The sequence below is a fragment of the Epinephelus moara genome, chromosome 5 (assembly GCF_006386435.1).
Source record: "Epinephelus moara isolate mb chromosome 5, YSFRI_EMoa_1.0, whole genome shotgun sequence".
NCBI lineage: Eukaryota > Metazoa > Chordata > Actinopteri > Perciformes > Serranidae > Epinephelus > Epinephelus moara.
In genome coordinates this window covers 10,611,364-10,638,784 of record NC_065510.1, presented here as the reverse complement: position 1 = coordinate 10,638,784, position 27,421 = coordinate 10,611,364, and the positions used below count along the sequence as shown (strand labels likewise).

At 41.2% G+C, this 27,421-nt stretch overlaps 1 protein-coding gene across 3 annotated transcripts; it reads right to left on the bottom strand.

Annotated features, from left to right (window-relative positions):
• Window positions 1-69: 69 nt before the first annotated feature.
• Window positions 70-26,813, bottom strand: slc44a2 (solute carrier family 44 member 2). Of its 3 annotated transcripts, none has more exons than XM_050044184.1 (22): window positions 26,630-26,810; window positions 16,507-16,555; window positions 16,346-16,419; window positions 14,949-15,033; window positions 14,678-14,762; window positions 14,471-14,587; window positions 14,303-14,363; window positions 14,054-14,180; window positions 11,504-11,587; window positions 11,027-11,139; window positions 10,807-10,938; window positions 10,624-10,723; window positions 9,255-9,347; window positions 8,681-8,765; window positions 8,236-8,498; window positions 7,090-7,184; window positions 6,745-6,848; window positions 6,585-6,658; window positions 6,377-6,447; window positions 6,185-6,273; window positions 6,019-6,103; window positions 70-1,069 (listed from the first exon to the last, which is right to left on the bottom strand). In XM_050044184.1, exons 1-22 carry the CDS (start codon window positions 26,664-26,666, stop codon window positions 960-962), a joined length of 2,133 nt encoding a protein of 710 aa, XP_049900141.1. In that variant the 5' UTR covers window positions 26,667-26,810; the 3' UTR covers window positions 70-959. The 3 variants fall into 3 exon arrangements, with proteins under 3 accessions (XP_049900141.1, XP_049900139.1, XP_049900140.1); XM_050044182.1 differs by lacking the exon at window positions 70-1,069 and adding an exon at window positions 3,277-5,792 and having other exon boundaries at window positions 26,630-26,813; XM_050044183.1 differs by lacking the exons at window positions 70-1,069; window positions 26,630-26,810 and adding exons at window positions 3,277-5,792; window positions 18,255-18,409.
• Window positions 26,814-27,421: the final 608 nt, after the last annotated feature.

Genomic DNA, 27,421 nt, shown 5'->3' with positions numbered 1-27,421 from the left:
TTGCTAAACTATGACCACTTTACAGATTTCATACCTGACACTTTCTTTTATGACTGTACATACAATGTAGATTCATGACTCTTTTAATGAGTAGATAAAACATATTTAATGATTTTACATTATTTGTGTCAGCATAATCAAACTAAGATTAACAATAAACAATAATCAGTGTGTTATTGTACCGAAATAAACCTAAGAAGCAGTGTTCCTTTTTGTTTTGTATTCTCCTTTAAACACTGATATGGCAACACACACTTTTATTTATGTACAGCAAAATGAAAAGTAACGTAAAACTTGTACAAACTCAAAATGTGAACCTTAATCAGTGATATGTTTTATAATCAGAGTTATGAACAAAAAATGAACACAAGTTATTAAAAAAATAAGGCTGCAAGTCAAAGTTAAATCACTTTGGTCATTTATAATCTCTTTTAGTATCATGTTAAGCTTTTTTTTTTCTTTGGTGAGCTGATTTCAAACGGCAATAAGCTTAGTAAAACTTATAAAGCACAGCTTTACTCATGTATCAACAGGCTATTTCTGCCACACTGAAATATACTGGACCCTTCAAGGCTTCCATGTAACTGCATGACAGAATACAGTGACAAAAAAGACCAAAATATATACTGACAAAGAAATACATTAGTTTGTAAGGCAAACTGTGACTTAAATTAACTACAGTTATTATCTGTAATTCAAGCTCCCGTATTCCTTCTAATATAAAAACAGCCTTATTGGGCAAACACTGTGAGCCAATGGGCTTAAGGCTTTGTGACAATATCATACAGACGACATGAAGGAATCTCATTTGGCAGCAAGATGCAAAGATACTGTACATAACGTAACAGGAAATGGCACTGTAATTCCTCTTTTTGTTCTTATTTCCACTTAAAAACAACACACACTCACACACAGACGCCCACACACACACACTCACTCACACAAACAAATGTGACTACTTAATCTACAGATTTGGCCCCTTCATTGGACTTCTTCAGGAGGTCGAGCAGGTTCTGCGACATGAAGTACGGCCTCTCTGCGGATCCATCATTGCGCTCCAGATCCTCCACTGTGACACGGACAGAAGCAGTTGAGGAACATTTTTCAGAGTCATTTAACTGTGCTTGTATTCATGCATTCTCTCTCTATAATCTATTTTGCCTTTCAGCTGACTAATCAAAGGAGTACTCCAACAATTTAATATTGCACTACTATAAGTAAACTTGTGAGAGACAGATAAAGAGCAACTTCACACCAGGCTGACAAGCGGTGTTTTACTCAAGCAGCAAACTAAAAATGAGGCCAATGTGCAAGTGGCAAAAACTGCAGTTCCTCTAATGGCCACTTGAGGCTGGCTCCAGAAGTGAGTCAGTCCCCACCTACCCCCATGTTAAAATGCACAACTTAACAGTGGAAGTAAGCATGTTTACAGCCTGGTACAAAAAATGTTTTGGATCTCTATAGACAATTTTCCCTTTCATGAAAACTGTACAGGGGGTGAATTTTCATGTAACTCACCCATTTACATTTTATTAAGACTTAAAGTTACACATATTTAAGGGCAAAGTGTCTACCAAATGTCACAACAGTCTGTGAGTCAGATCCACCTCTCTCTAATTCCACAGCTCCACCCTCTTGTTCAAATTTGGTCACTCCTAGTTTCAAAAAACAAGATGTTGATGGCCAATAACGCCAAACTCAAGGCTTCAAAACAGCAATCCACAAACTTTTTATACAGTCTAAAGTTTTACTGCTGTCTCTGGTTTCAAATTTGAAGTCTGTTGGGTCAGATATGTTCTGTTGAGTGTCACAAGGTCCTGGAATACACCTGTGCTGTGTATGTCACTCCAGCAAGGCAAGAGGATAAACCACCAGAGGTCAGCAAAAACTATATTTTCAAGTTAAGTTCTTTTTAACTAAAGGAAATAAAATAATGCTCTATTTCAGTGATTCCCGATGTGCAGGTCAGGACCCTTTAGAGTCCCAAGAATAATTTAAAGGCTCTGGAAATTTTCAAAGGAATAAGAGAGGGGTGGAAAGGGCATATTTTTTCCCCCCGATTTTTCCATTTTGTTGTGTAATATTCTGTATACTATTTTCTCAGGTACAGTATCAAAAGATTATTCCTCGTATGGTTGAACTGTCCACACTAAGACCATGCCCTGTGATTGGGGGCCACTAGAGGACACTGTTTTATGTCAAAGGGACAGTTCACCCTCCAAATCAAAAATAAATAGCCTACTTTTCTTTTTACCTGTAGTGCTATTTATCAGAATAGCTTGTTTTGGTGTGAGTTGCCAAGTGTTGAAGATATCAGCAGCAGAGATGTCTGCCTTCTCTCCAATATAATGGAACTAGATGGCACACTGCTTGTGGTGCTCAAAGTGCCAAAAAATAAATAAATAAATAATAATAATAATCATGACATCATGACCCTGTTACTCAAGATAATCCACAGACCTTGTTGTCAGCAGTTTCATGTGGGAACTATTTGCTTTCCAACAAACTACACCCACCAGTTGCATCACCGCTCAGAAGGAAGCAAGCATCTAGTGCTAACTGTAGCTACGTTACAGCTCAGCTGAGGAAGCCGCCACTAATGTTTACTACTCACAACAAGGTCTGTGGATTATCTTGAGTAGCCGGGTCATGATTTATGGAAAGAGACACTGCTGTTGAGTTTTTCAAATGTACTTTATTTGTCGCTTTGAGCACCACAAGCTGAGCGCCATTTAGTTCCATAATATTGGAGAGAAGGCAGAAGTCTCCAACACTCAACAACTCACACCAAGAGTCTAGTCTGATTAATAGCACAGTAAAAGAAAAAATATGTATTTTTGATTTTGGGGTGAACTGTCCCTTTAAGAGGTCACGACCCAAAATGTTGGGAACCACTGCTCCAAATAAATACACCAGAGGCAAAGTAATCCTGATTTTAGTTGCTTACATGGGTCAAGTTGCAAAAACCCAGGATACTACACTTACCATAATGCATTTCTATCTGTTGGTTTGCAGATTGAGATGCATTATGGGAAATTTTATCTCCTCAGATTTAAGAAAGCCTCCTCTAGAGACACAAAAAACATTATTCAGGTGTTTTACAGGCTAAGTGGTATGGTCCCAAAGTTTACCATGTAAAAGTAAAATTGTTGGAGTGGTCCTTTTACATAAAATAAAAGTCCTGGCTGACTTTGTCGGATAATGAAAACTCACCTGCTTCCAAATGCCAAGCCACCTTGAAACTCATGTGTTTTACCCATAACAGAACTACCACGATTAAATACAATCACCTTTAATCAAGATTTACATCCAATAAATATGGAATGTCATCAGTAACTTCATTTGGGAATTCAACTTACATCTTTCACAAGGTGACAAACAAGAAAAAAGGGTACAAAAGCATCCAGAGAATGTTAGTTGCGAGCATTCAGAAGGCCATGTCAACACCATGCAGCACTTAGACAGAGAAAGAGAGAGGGACAAAGAGAGGATAGGGACAGAGCAAGTAAGATCAGATCAGTAAACAACTGGGGGAGGGGGGGTCTGCAGAGAGGTCACGATGGCTGCGTCATGGCGACACAATCACAGCACTTACGCCAGTCCGAAATACCAAGGCAAGTAGGTGTCAATACAATACATTGGATCCCATCTTGGATCTTTACAAGACTGAAGCCAAAAAATACATAATAGACGTACACTACTGTGTATATACAAGTTCCATAGGAAAAAGAAAAGATCCAATATTTATACAGTATATCAAATATGTCTGTAACATTTTGGCGTCAGCTGGTATTATTGTAAACAGTGAAGGAGATTCACCATCGGTTGAGATGTGTGTGTTCTGACCATAGACTGTAGGATATATAAAGATGGACCACATGACAGCTCCCCAAAAGTGAAGCCAAAACATCTCCATCGCCCCCTGGTGGCTGGCTGCAGTCTACCATGCCCCCCTTATGTTAGTGGATGAGACATGGGCCTGAAAACTTGTAATAAATTTATATCCAAAGATGGTTTCTGTCATTTTAAGTCGTTCTTATCCTGCTGATGTATGTTCGGTGCTCGGTTTTCTAAAAAGGTTGGTTACAACTAGTTATTTGATGCTGTAAAAAGAGGTTCTGACATTATGATTGACAGCTGTGTGAGCCAATCGGTGTGCTTGTGATCAGTGGCGCTGCTCATGATTGGTTGGATGGGTGTATAAGGGGCAACTTGATACCACTGAGGTTTTACTGTGCAGACTTTTCAGGGTTTCCCACACATTCATTTATCTGTGGCGGCCTGCCAACAACATCTGCCACCACATACTGATTATTTATTCATGTAGCTGGACCATTCATTAGGAGCCCTGTTGGAATATATAAATACAATTCGGTTACTCATTGCACCACACGCTTGGAGTGCACAGCATACTCTGGGCACAGATGGAGCAGCAGAACGTCAGGTGCAGTGAAAGTGAAACCTAACCGTTCATTGCGCTGGGTCTTAAAGTTTGCTTTCACTCGCCTCTGCAGCAGCTGCTCCTCTCATCTGTCTATCTGATCTGATCAGCTCTGATTTGTTGATCGGAGCCACTAATCAATTTGGCCTATCTTCCCCGCGACTTAAACTCCAGAAACTGCAGCTGAGGAATAAAAGAACAAGAGTTCTGCGCTGCGTTCAAGGACCCAAAAAACCCTCAGAATTTACAGAGGGGGCCTGCCCAGCCACACACAGATTATAATTCTGTGGGAAACACTGCTCTGACTCCAAATGACATCACCAGCGCAAGATGGCAGCCTCCATATCCAGGATATTTTGGCTTCATTTTTGTACAGTGGGAGGAAGTGGACACGCATCGTCCATCTTTGCATACAGTCACTGGCTCTGACTGTAAACACGGTACTTAGTGGTTCTGTAGTGCATTCGTTAACAGGATTAAGACAACAAATATTAGTGACAGTAATCAGGCACAGGTTCAGCACTCACAATGTTCTACAGATCTTCACAATATAAAAACCAACACTGTTCTAAAACCAACACAAGAGAGCATTTTTCCAAGCTACAGAGATGCACTGGGCTTTTGACCTGCTTTGACCTTAACATGTGAACCACGGCCCTGACGATCCAGCTGGACGTCACGCTGCTCACATAGCAAGGCCATTGGAAATCTTAGCTTGTTGTAATGCCGTACATTTAACAGGCCCATTTCACATAGATACAGTTCTTTCATTCTTTATGCTTTATGAGGTTTACCAAGCCTATTTTTTGCCCCTGCATTACTGTTAACATCTACTCCTCTGGTGCAGAGGGAGGTTTTTCTTCCAAGGATTCCTCTTTCTCCTCTTTCTTTTCATCAGTCTCCTGTTTGTCAGCCTCCACAGCAGGAGGCGGCACCTCCTCGGTCTTTTCCTCCTTTTTCAACTCCTGCTTTTCCGCCTCTTCTTTCACCTCTTCTTTCACCTCTTCCTTCTTTTCAGCCTCCTCTTCCTGACTGACTTTTTGTTCTTCGTTTTTCTCCTCTTTTGGCTCTTCGGCGTCTGTCTCGGCCTGCAGAGGCTCCTCCTCCTCGTTGTCCTGCTTGAGCACCGTCTGCTGCTTCAGTTGGATCTCTCCGTCTTGTTGCTGCTGAAGAGGAGTCTCCTCCTCCAGTTTCACCTCGTCCACTTGCTTCGCGGCATCCGCAGAATCCCCCTGATCGATGCCATCATGGTCCTCCTCCAGCCTCTTGGTTTTGGAGAGGATGTCGTGCAGCTCGGGGGACATGAAGTAAGGCCTTTCGGATGAGCCATCATTTCTCTCTAAGTCCTCACCTTTTGCATGTGTTTTTGTTTGAGTTAATGGAAAATTAGGGGAAAATGGAAACATGAAATAAAGGGAATGTATGAAAAGTGAAATTAATGGGAGAAATGAGACAAAGAGAAGAAGAGTCAGAAACATGGCAGGAAGAAGAAACCAGCATTTCAGCTTGAGACAGTTGTATGAGTGCTTGGCAACGGGAAGAAGAGAGGAGATCTGGCTGAACGCAACGATACTCACAGAAGCAGAGGAACAGTGTGTCCACACACATGGCGTACACGCTGAAGAAGCCATGGGCGATGAGGTAGGATCCCACTACCACCGTCTAGGTGAAAAAAAGAACATACATCAAGACCGCTGCTGTGGCGTCAAAGGATCAAACCATACGAATGTAACTGTCTCTCACCAGTATTGGCACCCAGTAGTAGTTCAGAGATGGAGCAGCATCCTCTACTGCTCTGATTTTCCCAGAGAAGAAGAAGAAAGAGAAGATGCCTGTGCGGAACAAAAATGTGATTTAGTGGATTTCAACTAGATATGCAGACAGATCTCTCTCCAGTGTGAGAAACTTTTGGTTTAAAAATAAAAGCACTCCTACCAACTATTCCAACAATGAGGAGCTTCCCAAGAAACAGCAGGAAGTCAGTCACTTTATCTAAAACAGCCACCCTGTGTTGGAATGAGCACAGCAGAGAATATGAGACTATATCACTTTAAACTAGGCTATGAGATTAGACAATGAATACACTGTGTAGTCGAATGCTTATGGTGTTAAAACTGTGAATACTGATGTAATGAAATCCCACCTGATGATGTTCCTCATGAGAAGGAAAAAAGCATCTCGAGCAGACGGACAGAAACTTTTTCCATAGATGGCAATCTGGAGGGAAAAAAACAATTTACTACTTCGAAACCTGAGCAGACCCAACATCTCTTACATAGCTGTATACTGTTACGAGGACTCACCATGATGTAAGCATTCCTGTTGAGGAACTTGATACATTTCTCCAAACACCAGAAGCAGCACTTCATGCAGCTCAGCATGAATTTAGCACATCTGTTCTGAGCACCTGATGGATGAGAGCAAGAACGTTACAGTAATTTATGATTGCAGTATCAGATAACCTGTATTATTCTAACCTTTGGCATTGGATACATCTCTGACCAAAACCAGGACTCAAGATCAACCAGTTTAACAACAATATCATGACTGTATACAAACAGTTACTGATAAATATATGATACTGAGGGAGTCAACACACAAATAATTTAGTAAGTTAGTCATATTGTTCCGAAATTAAATTTTCTGACCTTTCAACTTGTGATCCAGGTACTCCAGAATGACCCTGATGACCTGGACTATAGACAGGATCAGAGAGCCAAAAGCCAGGGAGCCTGTGTGGTATCTGGACAGAAGAAGGAAACAGAAGCCAACCATGAGCATAAAATACTCGCCAGACTGCACGGCCAATAAACCTGCACAAATAACACTAGAAACATTTTTCTGTCTCTAGTTAATAACCCCGTTCCTGACAGCTGTACAGGGGGCGAATTCTTATATAACTGACATGTTTAAATTTTATTAAGGCTAAAAGTTATGTATAATTAAGGTTGTGGCTGTCTGCAAAGTGTCACCTCCGGGCTCTTAGTTAGATCCACCCCAGCTCCAACCTCGCATCCAATTATAGTCACCAAGGGGCACTTAATGCCTAAAAACTCCAAGATAACAATGGCTAAAATGCCAAACTCAAGTGTTTTAGGTTCATGAAAGTTAATTGTGACATTTTGCTCAACTACAAAAGTCTTGCTCTGCATTTAGCTGTACTAAAATACCCTCTAAAATGTCAGATATTCTGCTCTTCTAGTAAGAAAATTCTGTTTCAATGGTTTTAAGCCTGTTCTTTGCAAGCAAAAACCTGCATTAACATTATCACAGTTTAACACTGACTGTAAATGCATCATGCTAACAAAGCTAACAGCTAACACTAGTGTTATCTCTATCCCTTATCCAAATATGGTCATTTCTGGCCCCCAAAATCCAAGATGGCGACAGTTAAAATGCTGTCAAAAGGCCACAAGGCCTCAAAACAGGAGTCCACAAACCAATGGCTGACATTAGGGTGGTTACATCATTTTCTACAGTCTACAGTTGCACTCAGCTGCAAAACTTTATTGGCATGTTTGCGCTGTACTATCATTAGTGCAGTATTTTTTGTGAATCTAATCTTGAGACAGGCAGATTGTGGTTGTAAATGATTTGCAATTCATGGTGCCATCAGCGGCTGCAATCCATTCTTCGTGAATTCGCCCATCAAGTTTTAAAAAGTCAGAATTTACAAAAGAAACAGTAATGTTAAGGGATGTTTTGATAGCTATAAAAGACAGGAGATTCACAAATACACATAAGTGGACAGATTGCACCCACACATATACAATAGAACAAGTTCAGCCTCTCACCGGAGAGCCCGTCCCAGCGAGGAGAAGATGGGGTAGGCGGGAATATCATCAGGTTTCTTGAAGGCCCAGTAATACGAGGCAAAGGCCCCCGACAGAGTGACCTGGCCCAGCGCCGTCACAAAGTTGGCGCACCAGAAGAAGAGGAAGACGTTGTAGAACTGGAACAGGATGAGGTATTTGTGGTAGAGGGTCTCCCCACCATAGAAGGCAAACAGGCATTCTGCATCTGGACACTGAGATGAAGCGTTGGAGGTGTTGAATGTCTGGAGGAAGAAAGAAGAGGCAGACCGCAGGATGAAAACTGTAATGCTGTCCAGGTAGACAGTTATATAAGCAAACAGTTTCTTCCTATAAGGTGTCAGAATATTTGCTTGGCTTTATGCCCGACTCCCACACACATCTTCAGTCAGTTAATTTCATGTAGCGGTGACATTTAAAAGTGTACCTTGGGGTCGCAGGTCTCTCGTGAGTACTCACACTCAGAGGTGTTGAACACTTTGTACACCTGCTCATTAGAGGTGGACAAGAAACTGATCAGAGGAGTCAAGGAGATTATGACAGCAAAGGGAGGATATCTCTAAAAAGGTCACAGCCAAGAGACGTCAGCAGTTATTGTAAGGTCAAAGAAATATGTCACAAACAAGTAATAGAGTAAGATCATTTCTTTAATGTCGATAGCATAGAAGTGTTTATCATTAGAACTGGGGAGATGTAGGAACTGCATACAAATTGGATCAGCTTTGAGAAGCATTAAATGTGATGTATTGAATGTCTAACTGATGGATTAACTGGCTAATGAATATAGCAGCTTATTCATTTTTGTATGCAAATTTTCTTCTGCATTTTTTGTACTTTCTTTTCTTTTCATGCAAAATATATAAAGTATGGATGAGAGTAAAAAAAATGATGCAGTGTAAAGTAGGAAATCTAATTTGTGCAGTTAAAAGTAAATAAAAAAAAGACTGAAACATAAATGTTTTGACCATCTTTGACCATCATGTGGACAAATGAAAGGATACACAGCAGTGATGGCCCAGTAAGCGATCACCAAGGCCAAGAGGGCAAAGGTCAGCAGTGGGTAAAACAGGGATGACATCACGTGCCCAACAGCTCTGAAAAATAAAACAACATTTGTTTAGACATAATACTTTGGAAAGGAGGTCCCAACAAACTCACACCATCACTGAAATGGCTCAACATGTCATTAAACCCATTAATAACCATTAGCTAGCGTTAGCCATGTCACTGTGCGTGTGTTGCCCTGCAGGGAGCACACACTCCTGCAGTAATAGATTCCTAGCAGCGGGCATTTAAGTGTGCATATAGCATGACAAACCAAAGCAACCACACTGATCCTTGGAAACAAAAATGATGTATGTGTTTATTTGCATATAGAGTAGGGAAGTGAGAGCCGATCAGAGGTGGTCACTTCAGACGCATGTGGAGACACACTCTAATGCCAGGTGTAAACAGACATACTTGAAGCTGTCCACTTGTGATTGGATCACCCAAGATGCATTGTAACACCAGGTGTAAACAGGCTCACAGCCATTTAAACCAACAGGGCTCTCATTTATGTAGAACATCAGACTGAATTTATGAACACATCATGTCAGGTCACTCACTCTCTGGGGCTGCGAGTGTTACTTGAATAAGTAAACACTGACCAACGGGACCAGACTGGCCGACCTGTATGCTCTCACTCAGTGGATGGATGATGTCACAGGACTGCTGAAGGTGGGATGACCGGCTTTGTGGTTGATTTCTATGCCAATCTTATAGAGGAGGACGACACTTGAACGGTTTCCTCCAGTTTGTTTTGCTATCAAAGATAACATTAGCTAATGCACTAAAATGTTAGTATTATGGAGAAATCCACTATTCCTCTTAATACCACCCCAATTTCTGATAAGGTGGACGTGATAACCCTTAATACACATAACGTTATTCATCCCTACAACAGGAAATACTTTTTCCCTAACCTGATATGAAGTGTGCGCTGCACATGTGAGCATTTTTGATGATCGCCTCCGTTCAGTTCTTTTGTCTTATCACATTTAACCATAGTTGTCACTGTTTTTGTTGACGGGCTGTGGTGGCTGGTATTCGAATTTAACTGTTCAAATTTAACTTTTGAGCCATGACTCCTTCTATTCTGGCCAACAATAACACAACAAGACAACATTTTAAGACTCCTATGTAGCCTACAGCCCTGTGGTGGTGAGTCGTGTTTTGCCTCCAGCTAACAAACTGAAGTCATTGTGACGTCGGCCCTAAAAGGGTCTATAAAAAATATTGATTAATGCTGCTTTAAAATATGTGGGCAGGTCTCGTCTACCTCAGCTGAAATAACAGTAGAAATGCTGCACACGACCGGCTCAGACTGACCTGCTGGCTTCTTTGATGAGGGCGATGGCGATCATGATTCTCTTCCTGAGGAAGATGAGTAGCAGGATGATGATGACCTCCACAATAGCCAGGATGATCACTGCAGAACAGTGAAGGCATGACATTAACAGGATACATAAAAACTTCACACAGAGATGCATTAAAGAATGAAATGGTTCATACTGAAGGCCAGCCAGGTCTGTCTGATCTGCAGGTAGACAGAGAAGTCTGTCTGCAGGCCCAGGTCACGGATGGTGACGTCAGCACCCGGCTCTCCCTTCAGACTCGCAAACTCCATGTAACAGTGGAAAATCCCTAGGAAAAAAAAAAGTTTAAATAGTTATACGTTTTTTATTCAAATAATAGCAAATAACTTTATCATCACCAGAGGATGAAGACTCACCATATCCGATGACGATGATAACCAACACAATCATGACCCAGACCATGACGCCAGCCAAGTATCGCAGCAAGACGATGAAAATCAAGCTGACGAGCATGGCGATCACCAGACCTCTGGAGCGGGCGGACACATCAAACATTGAGAGTTAACAACACAGTCTTTTTTCTGCTTGTGGTCTTTACAGCTGGGGACATACTGTACAAAGTTTACAGTTTTAAAATAATCAATCAGCTGAAGTTGATCTTGAATGCTTAGATGCTTTTATATATTATGTAAAAAACATTTAAGAGCCATGATAACTGTGTTTGTTTTGAAGCTACAGTGTATCAGCTGACTCAGTCTGTTTAGTGGCTAGAAAAAATGTTAATGTGTAAACAAACAAACAAAGGTTTTACTACTCTTTGTCTTGGTTTTATTCCTGACGCTCTACAAAACACTGCTCTGCCACTGTAACCACCAGACAATCGACAGACTCACAGCAATATCCAGTGCCAAGACTGAGTGTAGTCCTCAAAGATTCGCATGGCCACCTGGCGAGCTTCAACAACCACATTGGATTTCCTGTTAAGAAAAAAAAGAGGAAATGAATAAAAACCACCACACCAACCACCACTGTTCACACTCAACATTGCACATGGACACAAGTTTAGAGCAGTGAACCAAACAAACAATAAAACAAATAAGCCTACAGCTGAACACATCAACAAACTAGAGACGGCGATGGGATCACTTCAGCCTCAATAAAGCCATTCACGGCCTAAAATGAATAAGAGGCCAGGGGCATCTCTGAACTCAGCCTTCACTGTGATCTGTATTACACATCTGTAATGTGTGGTGACTGCATCTGGCACAGTTGTGACACTGCTACGATGACAAAATCTGTCCACAGACAGACATATAAACATCCGGCAAAGTACTTAGAAACACTTCTGTGGTACTTCTGCTACCGTGGTGATGAGGTCACAGCCATCATCACTGCATTTTTCAATACCTGCTGATGCGCATTCAACCCACACTGAACTGTAATGTGAGTCAGCCATGACGTCACTCTGTCGCAGTGAGTAGAGACTCCAGTCCGAAGCTGAGTTCTTACAATTCACTGATACACCAGAGAAGTACACAGAAAGATTCATGATAAACACACGCTATCATTCGCAGGTGCTGGCACATGGTGGTAAGGACAATTCCATACCTTCACAGCCCTACATAGGTGTCTCCATGAACGACCACATTTGACCATGATGACACACATTCACACACGAGATTTATCTGAAACCTATTCATTAAATTACATAATAAACAAAGCTTGTAATTCACTCTGAGGTGATTCTACATAGAGAAACGCTGTTCTTATTAAGTTATTAATGCATTAGTCTCGTCATGTCACACTGCAAATTAAGAAGACAAATAATTTGACTTCACGGCCTCTCCATCTGCTATTTGCAACAAGAATACAATGTAACAGCCTGCAATACTCATTATCTTTATAAATAACATGCAGTACACATTCTCCCAGTGGGAATAACACTGATAGAAAACACTGACATAAAGACCCTCCAGGGTGCATACAAATGGAGCAGAACCAAAGCAGGCGCACGCTGCAGTAAACACACATCAGTGTACAGAGGTAATAAGCATAAAGACCTTCAAGCAGCCCATCAGTCACTGTTGTCAGTAGGGCCGTAACGGTACATGTATTTGTGTCGAACCATTCGGTACGCGACTTTCAGTTCAGCACGACCCTGTACCGAATTATTGGGCGCAGGATATTATTTTATTTTATTTTGTTTTATTTTAATTCCGTTTTTGTGAGCCGAACCATTTAAAATATCTAGTTCCCCGACGGCCATAATTGAGTGACGGACCGAGTCCCGTAAATCACCGCTTTCACTTTGTGCAGCGCATTCTCGCATTTTGACAACATGGCAAGTGAGCCTGACGAACCTGAAGACCCACCCGCAAACCTTAAGTCCTCCGTTTGGGAACACTTTGGTTTCAGGGTAAAATACGAAGATGGAAATAAACAAGTGGACAAGACAAAAGCAGTGTGCCGACACTGCAGAACAGCGGTCGGGTATGTACTTGGAAACACGTCTAACACGCTAATGCATCTAAAGCGACACCACCCGAGTTTGAACGTTAACCGGCACGACAAGAAAAAGCAATCTGGTGCAAACTACGATATCGTCGTCGTTTAAAAAGAAAGAGCATTTCCCTGACCATCGCGCTAAATAAATAACCAACGCCACTGGAGTTGAGTAAAATTGTTTAAGCTGCACTTTAGATATAAGCATGTTTTGTTTACTGCACTTTAACAAAGTGGGAAAGCTAAGTAAGTTCCTAGTAAAACTGAATCTGAGCAGGCTTTAAAGCTGACCAGCTGCACTATACTTTTTATTTTAATTGAGTAAAACTGTTAAAGCAGAAATGTATATTAATATTTTTCATTCAAAAAATGTGTTAAAAAAACAGCAGGATTTTATTTTTCACTTTTATATTTCTATTTTCATTCAAACAATGTGAAAAAGCAGGATTTTATATATATTTGTTTCATTCAAAAAATGTGTAAAAAGAGTTAACTGCTGTGGTGGTATGTTTTAATAAGGTTACCAATAAGTAAAAGATATTTAATAGTTGTCTATTTTTTTTCATTATTGTACCCGAAAAAACCGAGGTACGTACCGAACCGAGATTTTTGTGTACCGTTACACCCCTAGCTGTCAGATATGATGGGATGTGATAAGCTGGCTGACAGATGACACAGCACAGTGAGGTGTGTGTCAGGAGTGTCGAACCTGAACAGTATCATTTACCCACCTCACAGTGACTACGTTTATTGCACACTAATATTCCACTGTTATTCTGAACCTGACAATATTCTGATTTTGATATGTGTCATGTAAACAGCATGTTCTGTTAAGATATTCCATCTGTCACACTGTGCAACACGAAGACACTGATTCATGTTCTCATACTGCTAACATATGTTGCGTGTACATGTGTTGTCATACAGTGAAAAGGACTCACTTGGATGCCTCCAGCACATCTGTGGCGTTAATTTTGACGCCCGAATCAAGGTCGATAGTGGTCTCATTGCCCACCACCACCACCCCGCCCTTCAAGGTTCCCAAGGCAGGAAGGCATCGACGCGTGACTGTGGAGGGGGAGATGATGCGTTGATATGTTTCAGTTTGTCACATCTACAGGCACAGCAGCTTGTTGCGTGGGCGAAAACTGAAGCAAGTTTACGAGGTGAAGAACAAGCTTCTCACTTACAGGGTTTGCTGGGCATCAGTAAGGCAGGACACAAGCCGTCCCTCAGGAGCTCTGGAGGACTCTGAATCATGTAAAACACCCTTCAGTGTACTTTTTTTTTTACAAATTTCCACTGTATTACTTTAAGCAATGTAAAAATGAGTATTATAAAATTATCTGAATGCTTACTTTGGTGAAGTTCACCCCATCCTTACAGAACTGTTTGAAGTATTCACGGTCGTCTTTGTTGCCTATTTTGGCTTTCACCAGCGTCATGTGCCGGTCGGGACATTTTTCCACACATACCTGGACATGAGCAACAACATACAATCATGACGATTAACAGGATCGTAAGAGAGGGGAGAAATGTTGCAGTAAACATAAAATATATCTGACCTGTGTGGTGGGACACTGGAACTCCAGCAGCACCAGAGGGCTGGCACATTTCAGGATGTTGAAGTAGAACAGGAGGGGCTTCTTCCTGTTGTATTCAAACAGTAGAACAGAACTGTTATTTTGCCTGTATCATACATAAATACCTCTAAGTCTCTAATGAAGGGTATCACATTACAGCAACACCTACACTTATATGAACACACAAGACAGTCTGCATGTGAGATGATTCCAAGGACACATATACTGTAAACATCATTGTCAGGTGACTCACTCCAGAGGTGTTCCAGCTTGTCCACAGAACTGCCCTCTGCTGTCTGTGGGGTAGATCACTTTCCTGGGGTCACCCTGAGACCAGGCTGCACGGAGAAGAAATAAAATCAGTCAGAACAAAAGTGCACATTTAGATCAAATGACAATAAATACTAACTAGAATTTCCGCTTCCATTTTATGCCTTCGCAAACGGGTGAGGTTGCAGTTACAATTTATATCCATATCTGTCCAGACTCATACCTAGCCATGACAGCTGACAATGCTTCAACTGTGGATGTTGCTGCAAGGAAGCTACAAATTCTGAAACATGGAGGCTTCACACACGTCTTCAATCTGACAGCACAGAAGATCGAAACAATCAGCTCAGTTTCAAGGCAGACACCCAAGAATAGTGTCACCAATTCAGCATCTGACCAAATGTCTCCCCTTCTGTTCCTGGGTTATGGCGTTGAGTAATGGCCAGAGGAGTATTTTTGCAGAACAGTAGGATGTCACAGTGAAGCTGACCTTTAAACTTTTGGATATAAAATATCATCACTTTCATCATTTTTATCCTATTAGACATTTGTGTGTCATAATTAGCTTATTAAATCTGAAGTTATGGCCAAAAACATGTTCTGCCAGGTCACGTTGAACTTCGACCACTGAGGTCTAATCAGTTCATCTTGGAGTCCAGTTGGACGTTTGAACCAAATTCGAAGAATGTCCCCTCAAGGCCTTCTTGAGATATCACTTTAACGAAAACCCTGAGAACATAATGCCTCTGGCCACAGCTGTCACTGGCACTGAGGCAAGACAAATGGAAAGTTGCACACACTGCTCTTTTAATATAATTAGCTCTTCCTTTTAATACTAAATACAGAGGGATGTCCCGATCAAGACTTTACCCCACATCATAATACAGCTGCACAGTTCGCGCTTCAAGTACATTATGCTATTAAACTCAATCCAATGTGTATGCTCTGCAACTGAGCAGCTCTGCAATGCATTAAAGGGAATGTACATCCATTTTTAAATTCATACATGCTATTCCTACAGTCTAAGGCAGTCCAAAAATATTAACAAAAATGAACAAGTCCCTCCCAAATCCAAAAGTTAGAGTGCTAAAACTCATATGTGACGTCATAGGGTGTAAAGTCTGGAGCTGCTCCACAGAAAATTAATCAAAAAAGACTTCCTAGAAGACACTAGCAGCACCCAGGGGAATGTTCTGGGTATATGGGTACATTTTCCATTTCAGGACGGAGAACACTACAGTAGAATAAAGTTCATTTGGGTACAAAAATGACAGAATCTTGATTCATGTTGATCAGCACTGCCTAAATAATAAATACTGTAATAAAAGCAGCACTTCAGGGTCAAAGCAATGAATCAGTAGGGTGTAGGATAAATCTTACCAATGATACCAACAGCAAAGTACCCCAACAGGGCCAAGATGAAGAGAATACAGCAGAGGACATCTGTGCAGCCCCTGAGGAGAGGAGAGACAGAATATTGTTAGTGGTGTCTGGTGCTGGAAGAAGAAAGGAATTATCGTTGATTGAAACAGACGTCTCACCTGTTGTGAATCGGCCCTTTGAAGTTTGGGTCAAACTTCCTGGACTCCCCTGCAGATATAAAAAGACAACGGGCTTGTTACTGTCTTCTACTATAACGTGAATTTGAATTTTTACCTTTAGTTTGACAGGACTAAAATATGTGAATTAAAGTTAGTTATACAAAAAGTTTCGGTTTCACCTCACCACCTTTGTTTCATTTATTGTCAGACTCTCTCTTAGACTCTCATTTTGATAAGTCCGTCTTCCTTTTTTGGGTTGCTCTGCAGTCTAAGCAGTCATTGCTACTGCTGGATTAGCAACTTTCTCTGCAGGATTCTCTGCCACTGAATCAAGCTATCAGCAAAGGGACATCTGCATTTGCAGGACAGCTGATAGGAACACCCTCTCTGTGAAATAACCTGTGATTGGTCAAAGTCTCCTATCACAGCCTAGGTTTTCTAAAGCCTGAAAACAGAGCCAAGAAGAGGTGCAGAAGTCTAGTTTCCTCTCGGACCACTTTAATTGCAATATGCTCAAAGTTTCTTATGGGATTTTTGCCCAGTGACACCAAAATAAACCTGACTACCCCAGCTTTAACTATCCCTCTTACTCAAAACAAATTTTAATCCCTTATAGGTCAACGTTAGCTGGTCTAAGGCACACTGAGTATCCTTTTATCTTTTATCTGTATCATGTACATGATTTACTTTAAGGTTCTACGTTTATGGTTGTGTGTTTCATTTGTTGTTTTCATGGTCGACTTAACATCAGACTGAGAGTAAACAGGAGAAAAACTGAAAGACTGTTAGATTTACAATGATGTCTTTAAATGTGCACTGTCCCTGGGAATAAATGAATAAAATAAACTAAAATGGAATTAGTATCTACAGTTCAGGTATATGAATAAGTGCGGTGTATGTGTGCACACCAAGAGCACTCTGCCTACAGAGGACACGCGAGTACACAAGTGTAAGCCGATGTATTGACAAGGACAGGACATTCTCCAGAACAAAAGGATTCTTCTGCCTGACTGCCATGCCTAGCAACCCACAAAATGGCTCCCCGGCGACAGTGAGCTCCCCGTGGACATCACCAGCCGCCATGGAAACACTTCAGACACGGCAGAGGAGAAAACATCAACCAAGCCCACTCTGCTTAGAGTGAGGTCATCATGAGCTAACTGTGTGAGTCAACATTGTCAAATTGAAAAAGAGTGCGATTATGCTCATCGCTCATAGATCACACCCTGAAATATGTTTTACACAGGAAACCAGCACGGTGAAGAATTCAGTAAACATAATCTATTCAATTGACATCCTCTTACAAGATAACTAGACTCTGAGCTGTTACACAACCTGTCACATTACTTTAAGTGTCTGTCGTAGACTTCATGACAATTCACACGATAAAGTAGCTTTTAAATGTTCTTAAAACGCTTCATTACAGACGTAAAGGAGGAGTAAGAGGCGAGCCCAGCTAGTTGTCTTCACTGCCTGGTGCTTACATACAGTATGACTGCTAATGCACTCACACACATACACACACACACACTCTGCCCACACATTACAGAACTGACACAACCACAAAGGCGTCCCTGGACTTTGTATTACAGGTAATATGTGACTTAAAGCAGTCCATTAACCATCACCACTCGTGATCTATACATTAGCCTTTAAATGCAGCAGTGGTCTATCTGACAAGGTTGAATATCATCAACTCAGCAACTAATGAACCTTCAGTTCATCATAAATCCAGCCTGTTACAGTACCTTGTCTATCGTATTTTGTCATCCCGTCGTTATTCCTCTCTCAGTTTCTGTCATGAACGGTTTTATAGCAATCTCTCAGTGTGCTGTGTTTGGCAGTGTCTTTATGTCTCCTTCCTGTATGTAGTCTTTGTCGTCCGACCTCTAACTCTTCACTTCCTTCTTTCACTGTACTCAAAATTGTGCCTTCACCTCCTGTTCCTTCTTCTGTCTCTGTGGTCCCTTTCTTAGCTCAGGACTCGTCGGGGGAATTGCAGCAAAAAACAATATTGATGGGGGAATTGAGAGCAGCAGCAGCGGCAGCAGAAGCAACACAGACTTGTGGCGCCTGTGAACCTGCTGTTGATAAAATTGATAAAAATGTAATTGTTTTACACATCTGACTACGGGGACGTGATCTGAAATCAAAATGGTCTTTAACTGCGGCATCACAACAGATATTTCAGGCTTCAACTCAATCTTATATTAAGTAAACACGATACACTGTGTTCACTGTTTCCTTGTTGCATCTGTTTTAGAGTCTGCAACTGCACGCAGAGCAGCTGCACTCTCACCTCAAATGGGTCACATGACCAAAATATATCATAACACAAAACACTTGGCTTTGAAAAAACACAGTGGGCTCCTATAAGTCATCACAACTATACAGTTTTCTCTTCCCCCCTTACAACACAGGTGGCCACATACAGCCCAATTTGATGTCAAACCATTGCATAATAACCTATAAATAACAACACCTCCACATTTCTCCTTTCTTTTAGAGTGAAGAAGTATGTTCTGAAAACATTCATCCGTATACAGAACAGATGTTGAACAGATTGAGATGGTTTGAAAAAAATGAGTGCAATTTCAGTCTGCTACTCACTGTCATTACATGAGCTATTGCCCATATTCCTGTGTAGTAATGCTGGCATCACCACACCCAACTAAAGTAGAAGCTATTAAGGGAAGCAGGTTAAATTATCCCCTGCCTTACAAACCATTTTCAAATCAGCAATAGGGTTCCACCAGTACTGCTTTAAAGGTCCAGTGTGTGAGATTTAGGGAGATATATTGGCAGAAATAATATATGAGTTAATAAGTATGTTTTCGTGAGTGTATATTCAGCTGAAAATAAGGACTGTTGTGGTTTCCTTATCTTAGAATGGGAAGCTCATATCTACACAGGGAGTGGATTCTGTCCACGGAGATTGCCCTGTTGCACCGCCATGTTTCTACAATAGCCCAGAGTGGTTAAACCAAACACTCTAGATAGGGCCATTTGTGTTTTTGCATTGGCTGCCATAGTAAGCAGCCCCTCTGCAACAAGCGTGAAACTGTTTTATTCAGTGTTTTTACCTGTTTAAATCACCTGGTCTGATTGTTTTGGAGGGGAAGAGACCACTGCGGATAATTAGGCTCCTTGTAAAGACCTCCTGAACAATAAACACTGAAGGAATTCTAACCAGAAGAAGTTTCAGCTGGTTGGAATCTGCAATCTTTGCTGCTAGATACCACTAAATCCCCCTAAATCTCACACACTGCTCCTTAAAATATGAAAAACCTGATTCAGATTCTTTGTACTGAAGCTGCTGGTTGACAATATTTTGCATTATGTTCAATATCTTTAAATATGACCACGAGAGGTAGGCCTCATCATTGTTTTTTTTTTTTGTTTTTTTTTGGAGAACTGTATTCTGGTCAGGGTGGAAAAGCCTCTGAAGCAGCTTACATGAAGTCGGCTACTCACTGTTAAACTTGCTCCCGAAACCTGGCACCTCTTATCCTTCACAAGTGCATCAATACTGGGTGTACAAAGTCATCCAGTGAGCTGGATTGGATCCTTTGGCGGGCTGATTCTGGCATGCGGACATGTTTGTCACCCCCGCCTTTCACAGTAAGATTTATGGCCTTCTCAGCTTCCTGTTTTTTCTTAAAGCTGTATTTTCCAGCTTGTGAGCACATCCCTTCTCCAAATGCTTTCATATTCAAACTTAAAGAAAAAGAAGTACTACGTTATTTTATTACGCACACACAGGAAATACAAACACATGCACAGGCACTGGAGAGATGCCAGATTGATTGGGCTGCCACATAGTTGGCACTCCAAGCTGGGTATCAGTACTTGATACCTTTAAGGTATCACCTGAAATAACCCAGCACCAAATAGTGTCTAAAGTTCTCCAGTCAAATGATACCTGCCCTTAATCCTTTTTGTACCAACATCTAAAACAAAAGAAAAAAAGAGACTATTTGTATGCCACAGCCAATCACTGCAAAAGTTCTTCAATTTAATGCAACACGTGATTGGCCCACTGTCACATCAAATACAACCCATACAGTCTGTGGTGTGGTGAAGTTGAGAGCGGTGTATTTGACGGAGTTGGCAGTGCAGTGTGCCAAGATGCTACCAAAACACATAGCCATTTTACACAACTGAATGCTTAGTTTCACATGATGGGTATCATGAAATAGAAAAAAAAGGTCTCAAAAGTACTCAGTATCACTTCAGGGGTACTGGTATCATCATTTTTTAAATACCCAGCCCTAGTTGGGGGTTCAATACCTTAATCAAAGGCAGTGCCCAGGGCGTGAACTGGCACCTCTCGGCTACCAGTCCACACTTGATAACATGGTCTGAGCTGGACTTGAACCACCCACCCTCTGATTCTATAGCCGAGTCCCTATACGGTCTGAGTTTACATCCCTAACTTCCTAAACAACGGACAAAGATTCCTTGAAACTGTTTCTTGCATTGTTAAAACAATGATTCGGTTATGATGCATTGTGTGTGTCTGACACATGTGAGGCGTTGAGCCGAATTGTGTATCAGAGATAAGACCTTCCTACATGTTCTCTGGTGGCACATGACTGTGGTTTGGTCTGCCCACTTCCGCTGCCATGTGACAGACTGACAACATGCCATGCATGAAACACAACACTAACTCCTGGCCTCATACACGTGCCTGTTACATACACAGTGCCATGCCCTTGCCCACACAAACTCAACCTTGTTTGTCTTAAGAAACCAGGTTTCCTCAACCTGTATTGGAACCCTACAGAGAGTATTTTTTGGGGGGGATTCATGTCAACTTTTAGAATTGAAGGAGTAGTCTGACATTTTCAGATATATGTATATGCTCTAAATATGTAGCTGGACCTACCAGTAGCTTTCTTATCTCTCTTAGTATAAAGACTGGAAAGAGAAACAGCTGTAAAAATGTTCTGTGGGCAGTTATGGGCCAGACTATTTCTTGGCAAGGAGAACTAACCTCCTGAAGTCTCTGCAACACTTCAGGTTTTGTAAGGATCAAATGAGACAAATCAAATATGTCATGTTCTTTCTTTCTGCCTTGTTTTTTATGGGATATTCTTAACAACTAATTCCCCTGATGTTTAGCTTCTTTGGAAATTAAATGTTTGGATTCTTAAGATCTCTTGTGCACCCAAAAGCACTGCTCTCGTTCAGCCCAGCGTGAGAAGGCTTGGACATATTTTCTGCATTTAACATCCTCGGACAGCTGCATACTTATGTTGGTTGTGCAGATGCGCACACGGTTGACTCCAAGAGAGTACACGTGCATTTGTGTATGTGTGTGTGAAAGAGAGAGACAGAGGAAGAGAAAGAGCTGTTGATGATCAGAGCTGCTGGTTAGTCACGCATGCCAATCCCAACTCCTCCTGTTTTCTCAGAGTATCTTAATAGTTTAACCAATTAGTATCTCTGGTGCCAACTAGCAAGGGTAGCAACATTTAATCGACTTGCCGACAAATCCTGCACATCCCTAGTTTTTTTTATTTCTTGTATTTCTTTCGGCAATCTCATACTTTTCTTTTCATAGATATTTTAAAATTATTTGTGTGTTTGTAAATTGATGGTAAGCATGTACAGCTAGAAAAAAGAAATGCATGCAGTGCTGCAGGGATCTTCAAAAAGTGTGAAAATGGTCAGCCTCTGGTGCTCTTCAGTATCTCTTCACCTTCATAGCGGTTTTCCCCTGTTTCCAATCCTACTGCTAAGCTAACTGACTGCTAGCAGCAGGTTCTTATTAAGCTTACAGAAAAGAGGGGTGTCAATCTTCTCATTTTACTTTTGGCAAGGACGTGAATCCCAAAATGCCAAAATGTTGTATTTAAAAAATCAAATAAAAAATTGATTCTGAATCATTCAGATGATCAGAATTTCTGGTTAGCCAATATTCACATAGTAGCATGCATGCCTTTCTTTTATATTTGAACAATAAACTCGCAGATGTACAAACTAGAGACAGAGTTTCAAATATAGTGTCTTTGGTCTTTCTGTACTGCAAACTTGTTGTGACCCATCACCTTACAAGTATGCACCAACATATCTGTGATAAGCTCAAATCTACTGATGACATCAGTATCTATGTTTTGATTGGGTTCTGTGTTATTTAGAAATTAGAAGTTGCTGTTTTAAAACAGGTGGAATGGACTGTCTGTACAGTTACTTCACAGTATTTATTGTACTTCAGTTTTAGATTTCAGTTATCGAGATATGTATTCTTGTTATCCATATCAATTCTGGCCGAGACAATTAGGGCTGCAACTAACGATTATTTTCATTATCGACTAATCTGTCGATTATTTCTTCGATAAGTCGACTAATCATTTTATCAAAAGGACTCCCGCACTGTCCAACTTGCAATAAATAATTAATTTATGATGTTTTGGTACTAGACCTTCATCAGGCAAACCCCAAAATTATGTCATCTCATGTCTTGTTTCGTACTCACGCCAAAGGCTTTTAGTTCACCTTCATGGGAGAGTTTGTAAAGCTGCCAATATGTGAACATAAGAAGCTGCAATAAAAGTATTTTGGGGTACTTTTATAGTACTTTTCTATGAAAAATGACTCAAACCAATTAGTCGACTACTAAAATAGTCAATTATTTTGACTATATAGTCGATTATTTTAATAGTCGATTAGTCATCGATTAGTCGACTAAGAGACTTTGCACCATAAATTTACACCAGCATATATATACTATATAAAATAACAGTGAGTGCCGAGGTGATTAGTTTCCTGGCTGCTCTATTTTTTGCATTGCATTTACATGAGTTAGTTTTTGCTGTTGCTTTTAGGTCTTACTCTAACTCTCTGCCATCGCTCTGTGTATACATTTCCTCTTTCTCTGTCCTGAAGAGGATAAACATTGAAAGTGATTTTTCCATCAGCCTTTCATTTGCATGACCATCTGCTAATGTGAGAGACACAGCTCCATTAGGGCTGGAGGAACAGGCGGCTCTTTGCTTGCTTTGTGCCATAAAACAATCTCTGATTGTGCTGAAAAAGCATTCCAGCACATTTGTTGTGTCAATGCTGCCAAATGTCTTGTAAGAGGCTTGTTTATGTGATTGACAAAATTAATGGGATAGTTGTTTACTGGTGTCAGTCTCAGTAAATGCAGCAACCTCAGGAAGAGATTTTTTTAAACGGTGTTAATGTTGCAGATGTTTTTTCCTCTCATTTGGGCTCCTCAGGTAGCTCATTACATACTCTAGGGGCCCTGATGGTGGAAACCCACAGGGTCTGCCAGACAAGCTCTGTCTGCATCCAGGTCCACATGGAATTCAAAACGTCTGCCAAACCAAACTTTACTGATCTCAGCAGTATTTAGTACAATCATGAAATATTTTAAGAAACTGAATGGAAACAAATGTGAATGCTATAAGTGGAATAAAATGGTCTCTGCTTCTCCTGACGATATGATTTTTATAGTCACGACTGTGTGTGTGTGTGTGTGTGTGTGTGTGTGTGTTAAAGGAAGTGATGATGTCATGAGTGATGTGATTCACTAATGGGCCCAGAGGGGTTATCGCATGAACCCTCTCCTGCCTACCTTAATGGGTTAGTGGCCAGTGCGGTTGGGCGTGTGTGTGCACGCGCACAGTCTGATGCAGGGAGACATTATGGGTACATTTGATCTCCTTTGCTCTTACTCCTGACGTTTTTATCTTTCTATTTAGAGCCTGCAGTAAAAGAAGTATTTCTACTGGAAAGGCGGCCTTTTTATAAATCTGGGCAGTAGAAGAAATTAATACTTTTGATTTGGTGCTACATGAGTAGAGAAAACAAAGAAAAAGGGCTGTGGCGTTTGCTTTGGAGCAAGAGGTAGAACACCTACAACTATCAGAATGCTCTGTGACAGACCAATGAAACATCCTGCTGGTGGGTGACATGATGTGAGGTGGCGAACACAATATGGTGGCCGGCTGGTGACAAATGATCTCATATTAAAACAGTGCGCTAAAATATGTTTCTGAAAACATCTGAGGTGAGAATTAGGCAACGCAGTAACAGAGTCCTGTGTCCATGATGGCAGACATATGACAATGCGGAAGCACAATCTGTAGTTTGAGCAACAGCTCTAGAGCCAACAAAATCTGCCGGATGAATTGAAACACAGATTTTACCTGGGAGAGATAAGCAGGGAGATCTGGGCGCTTACAAGATGGAGGCTAGTTTATCATAGTTCATATCCACATACTACCCACGTTGTTGTGTTACAAAGCTGGTTGAAAATCAGCAAAGTATCCCCTCTAAAGATGGTTAATATGCGACTCACAGAGACGACTATATACTGTTCTGCTGTATCTAGCAGCTCTCACCACTACAAAAACTGCCCTTTGACAGCTGTTAATGAGGTCACTGGCCTACATATCCTTAAAAGTAAAAGCAGGAAACACATTAAAGTCTCTTTGTGCAGAGCTAAACACTTAAAAACTGACAACCACTGCCTCAGATCACTGTGTCTCTCTCTGCACCTCACAGAAACTGCTTGGATCTAACAGCAACAGTTTGTGTGATTCTCCCAAACCAACAGTCCAAGTGACAAGCGATCATTGTGAAACATTTATCAGAAGTGTCTCTGCGTGTGTGTACATGCAGTGTGTGTGTACACGCAGTGTGTGTGGTAATGCATCTGAGTGTTTGCCAGCTTAATATTGACTGGGAGCCCTTTGACTGTGTCTGCTGAGTGGGATAAGCAGGCAAGGCTGAACTCAGTCCAGACAGTGCAGGCTGGAGCCTGCCTGCCTGCCTGCCTGCATGCACACCGTCCTTGACAGAGGGAAAATGTAGTAGCAGTAGTAGGCAACCGGGGAATGCTCACAGCTCAAACTCTCCTGATAAAAACTGCTGTGGTGAGCTGGAATGTGTGTTGCATGTTCATGTCGTATAAACCTTTATCTCCAGTTAAATAGGACAGTGGTTTTTGACCTTTTGGTCGTTGTGGGGGAGGAGAGCGAGGGACAAGAGCTGTTGACGTAGTAAAAAAGGAAATCAACAAGGAAATGTTCCTCTGTGGGAGCTCCATGCCTGGATCGACTGGAGAGGATGTGCAGCAAACATTTTGGGTGTGGGCTGTTGGGAGCATCTTACATTGTGAAAGAAGACATAACTCCACAGTCAGACAGCATTAGTGTTGTCTTCCCAATCAAATTCCAGTGTGGAGGCTGTGGTTTGCTTTTAAGCTATGGCAACCCTCTCATGTAACAGCACTGACAAAGGGGTATTAAAGCAAGAATAACACTGGTTACAAAACTTCATGACTCAACAGTCCATACGAACAACAACCCAGCCCAGACAAGAGAAGACTGTGCCAGGCTGCTGTGGGCCGCTAAGTTGAGAAAATGCATGTGTGACACACATAATAATCAGCAGTGAGTCATGTCCTTGGCTGGTATAGAGGATGGATTTTCCATAATATGTGCGTGCAGAAAAAAATCAGGGCGAACAGAACAAAAGCAATTAACATCTGCGAAGTACAAATGTTGGTACATTTGTGCAAGCATCTGTGTGCATCTGTGGATGAAATGGCCAAATGTCAATGTACAAAACCCCAAATGGTTTTTGAGCCCAGGGGAAAACACAATAAACCTGGCCTATTTTAGTGTGTTCCTGCAGAACAGAACAACCTGACTATGAGGCTAATTTAATGTAAGCCTATTAAGAAAAGCAGACCCTTTTTAAATGGCTGGCAACCTACTTTTCTTTATCAGCCTATTCTGTCAGTAACATTAAGCCATAAACCAACAATAAACAACTAGGTGTGTAGTTTTGGTTTGAATGGAAGATAAGCAGGCTGTTAAAATAAGGCTGGACACAACCACACATTTACAGCATGTTGCTTTCCTTCACTGTAAACTGTCAAATAAAACGGCTAAAAGGCTAATTCAATGCTGATTTTCTGGGATTAAAGATGAGAACTCTTAAAAATGACCGGGCTGTGGAGGGTGAGGATGACTCCGGATCTGCATAACACCCGTGAGGTCCACACCCATCCATCCCTTGCAGTCATTGTTTCCATTTCTTCGCTCGTTTGGAGAAAAATCAAAAGATCGGGGAGAAAACAGTGACATAAACCTGATCTTACCGTATTTAGGGTCCGGGTTTTTCTCCTCCAGCTCCATTCTCACACTCTGCTCGGCTCCTTGCTGCTGATCAGACGTTAGACAGGACAGTTACCATGGAAATGTCGAGGAAAAAACATCAATAACAGTGGCCGACAGCTACAGAAACACGGAGAGACCATCCCAAACCAAACTGAAGCATGGCGCATTCCCAGGCTAACGGAAAGGAGAGAGAGCCAATCAGAGAGCAGAGCCCGGTGACTGACAGCTGCCACAGCCAATCAGAGTGAGCCTGAGCGGGACAAAGGGCTTGCCGCTACTTTAATGGAATGTGTCAGAGTGTAATGTGTTTCTAATGGACATAATAGATGTTTAAGTCACCGGCCCCTTTTCAAGATAAAGTTTAATTCAGACAGCGTTATTTTAACCTTATGTGTGCATATGAGAGAAAACACACCCAATAAACAAAACAGCAAAACAGTGGTTAAAAAAAAAAAAAGTGGGCTAGTCTACATTTAGCCCTGCAAAACTGCTAGGCAGTAATTATAAGTGTTGGGGACTAACTAGTTGCATGCAATTAAATCAAAAAAATAAATGAAGCCTAACTGTAATTACTGAAGAAAAATATTAAAAAAGAAAAAGTTACTAATCAAAATGTTGTTGATTGCAAAGGGGTTGTATCTGAATATATTTTTCACAGTAAAAAATAAAGAAGTTGATATGGAGAATAAAACATTCATTCTGTTGCTTTGCTTTTTTTTTTTTTTTTGCCATGCAGGAACGCCTTCTTTTGGCATAGTCTACCGTAAAACTTC

What these genes read in the sequence shown, in the direction of transcription:
- slc44a2 (XM_050044182.1), bottom strand. Translation starts at nt 26,666, where the DNA reads ATGGAGCTGGAGGAGAAAAACCCGGACCCTAAATACG. An exon ending in TCCAGTGTCCCACCACACAG is followed by an intron (nt 14,588 to 14,677) that starts GTCAGATATATT and finishes GCTCATGTCCAG; the next exon opens with GTATGTGTGGAAAAATGTCC. An exon ending in TATCATCGTCATCGGATATG is followed by an intron (nt 10,939 to 11,026) that starts GTGAGTCTTCAT and finishes TTTTTTTCCTAG; the next exon opens with GGATTTTCCACTGTTACATG.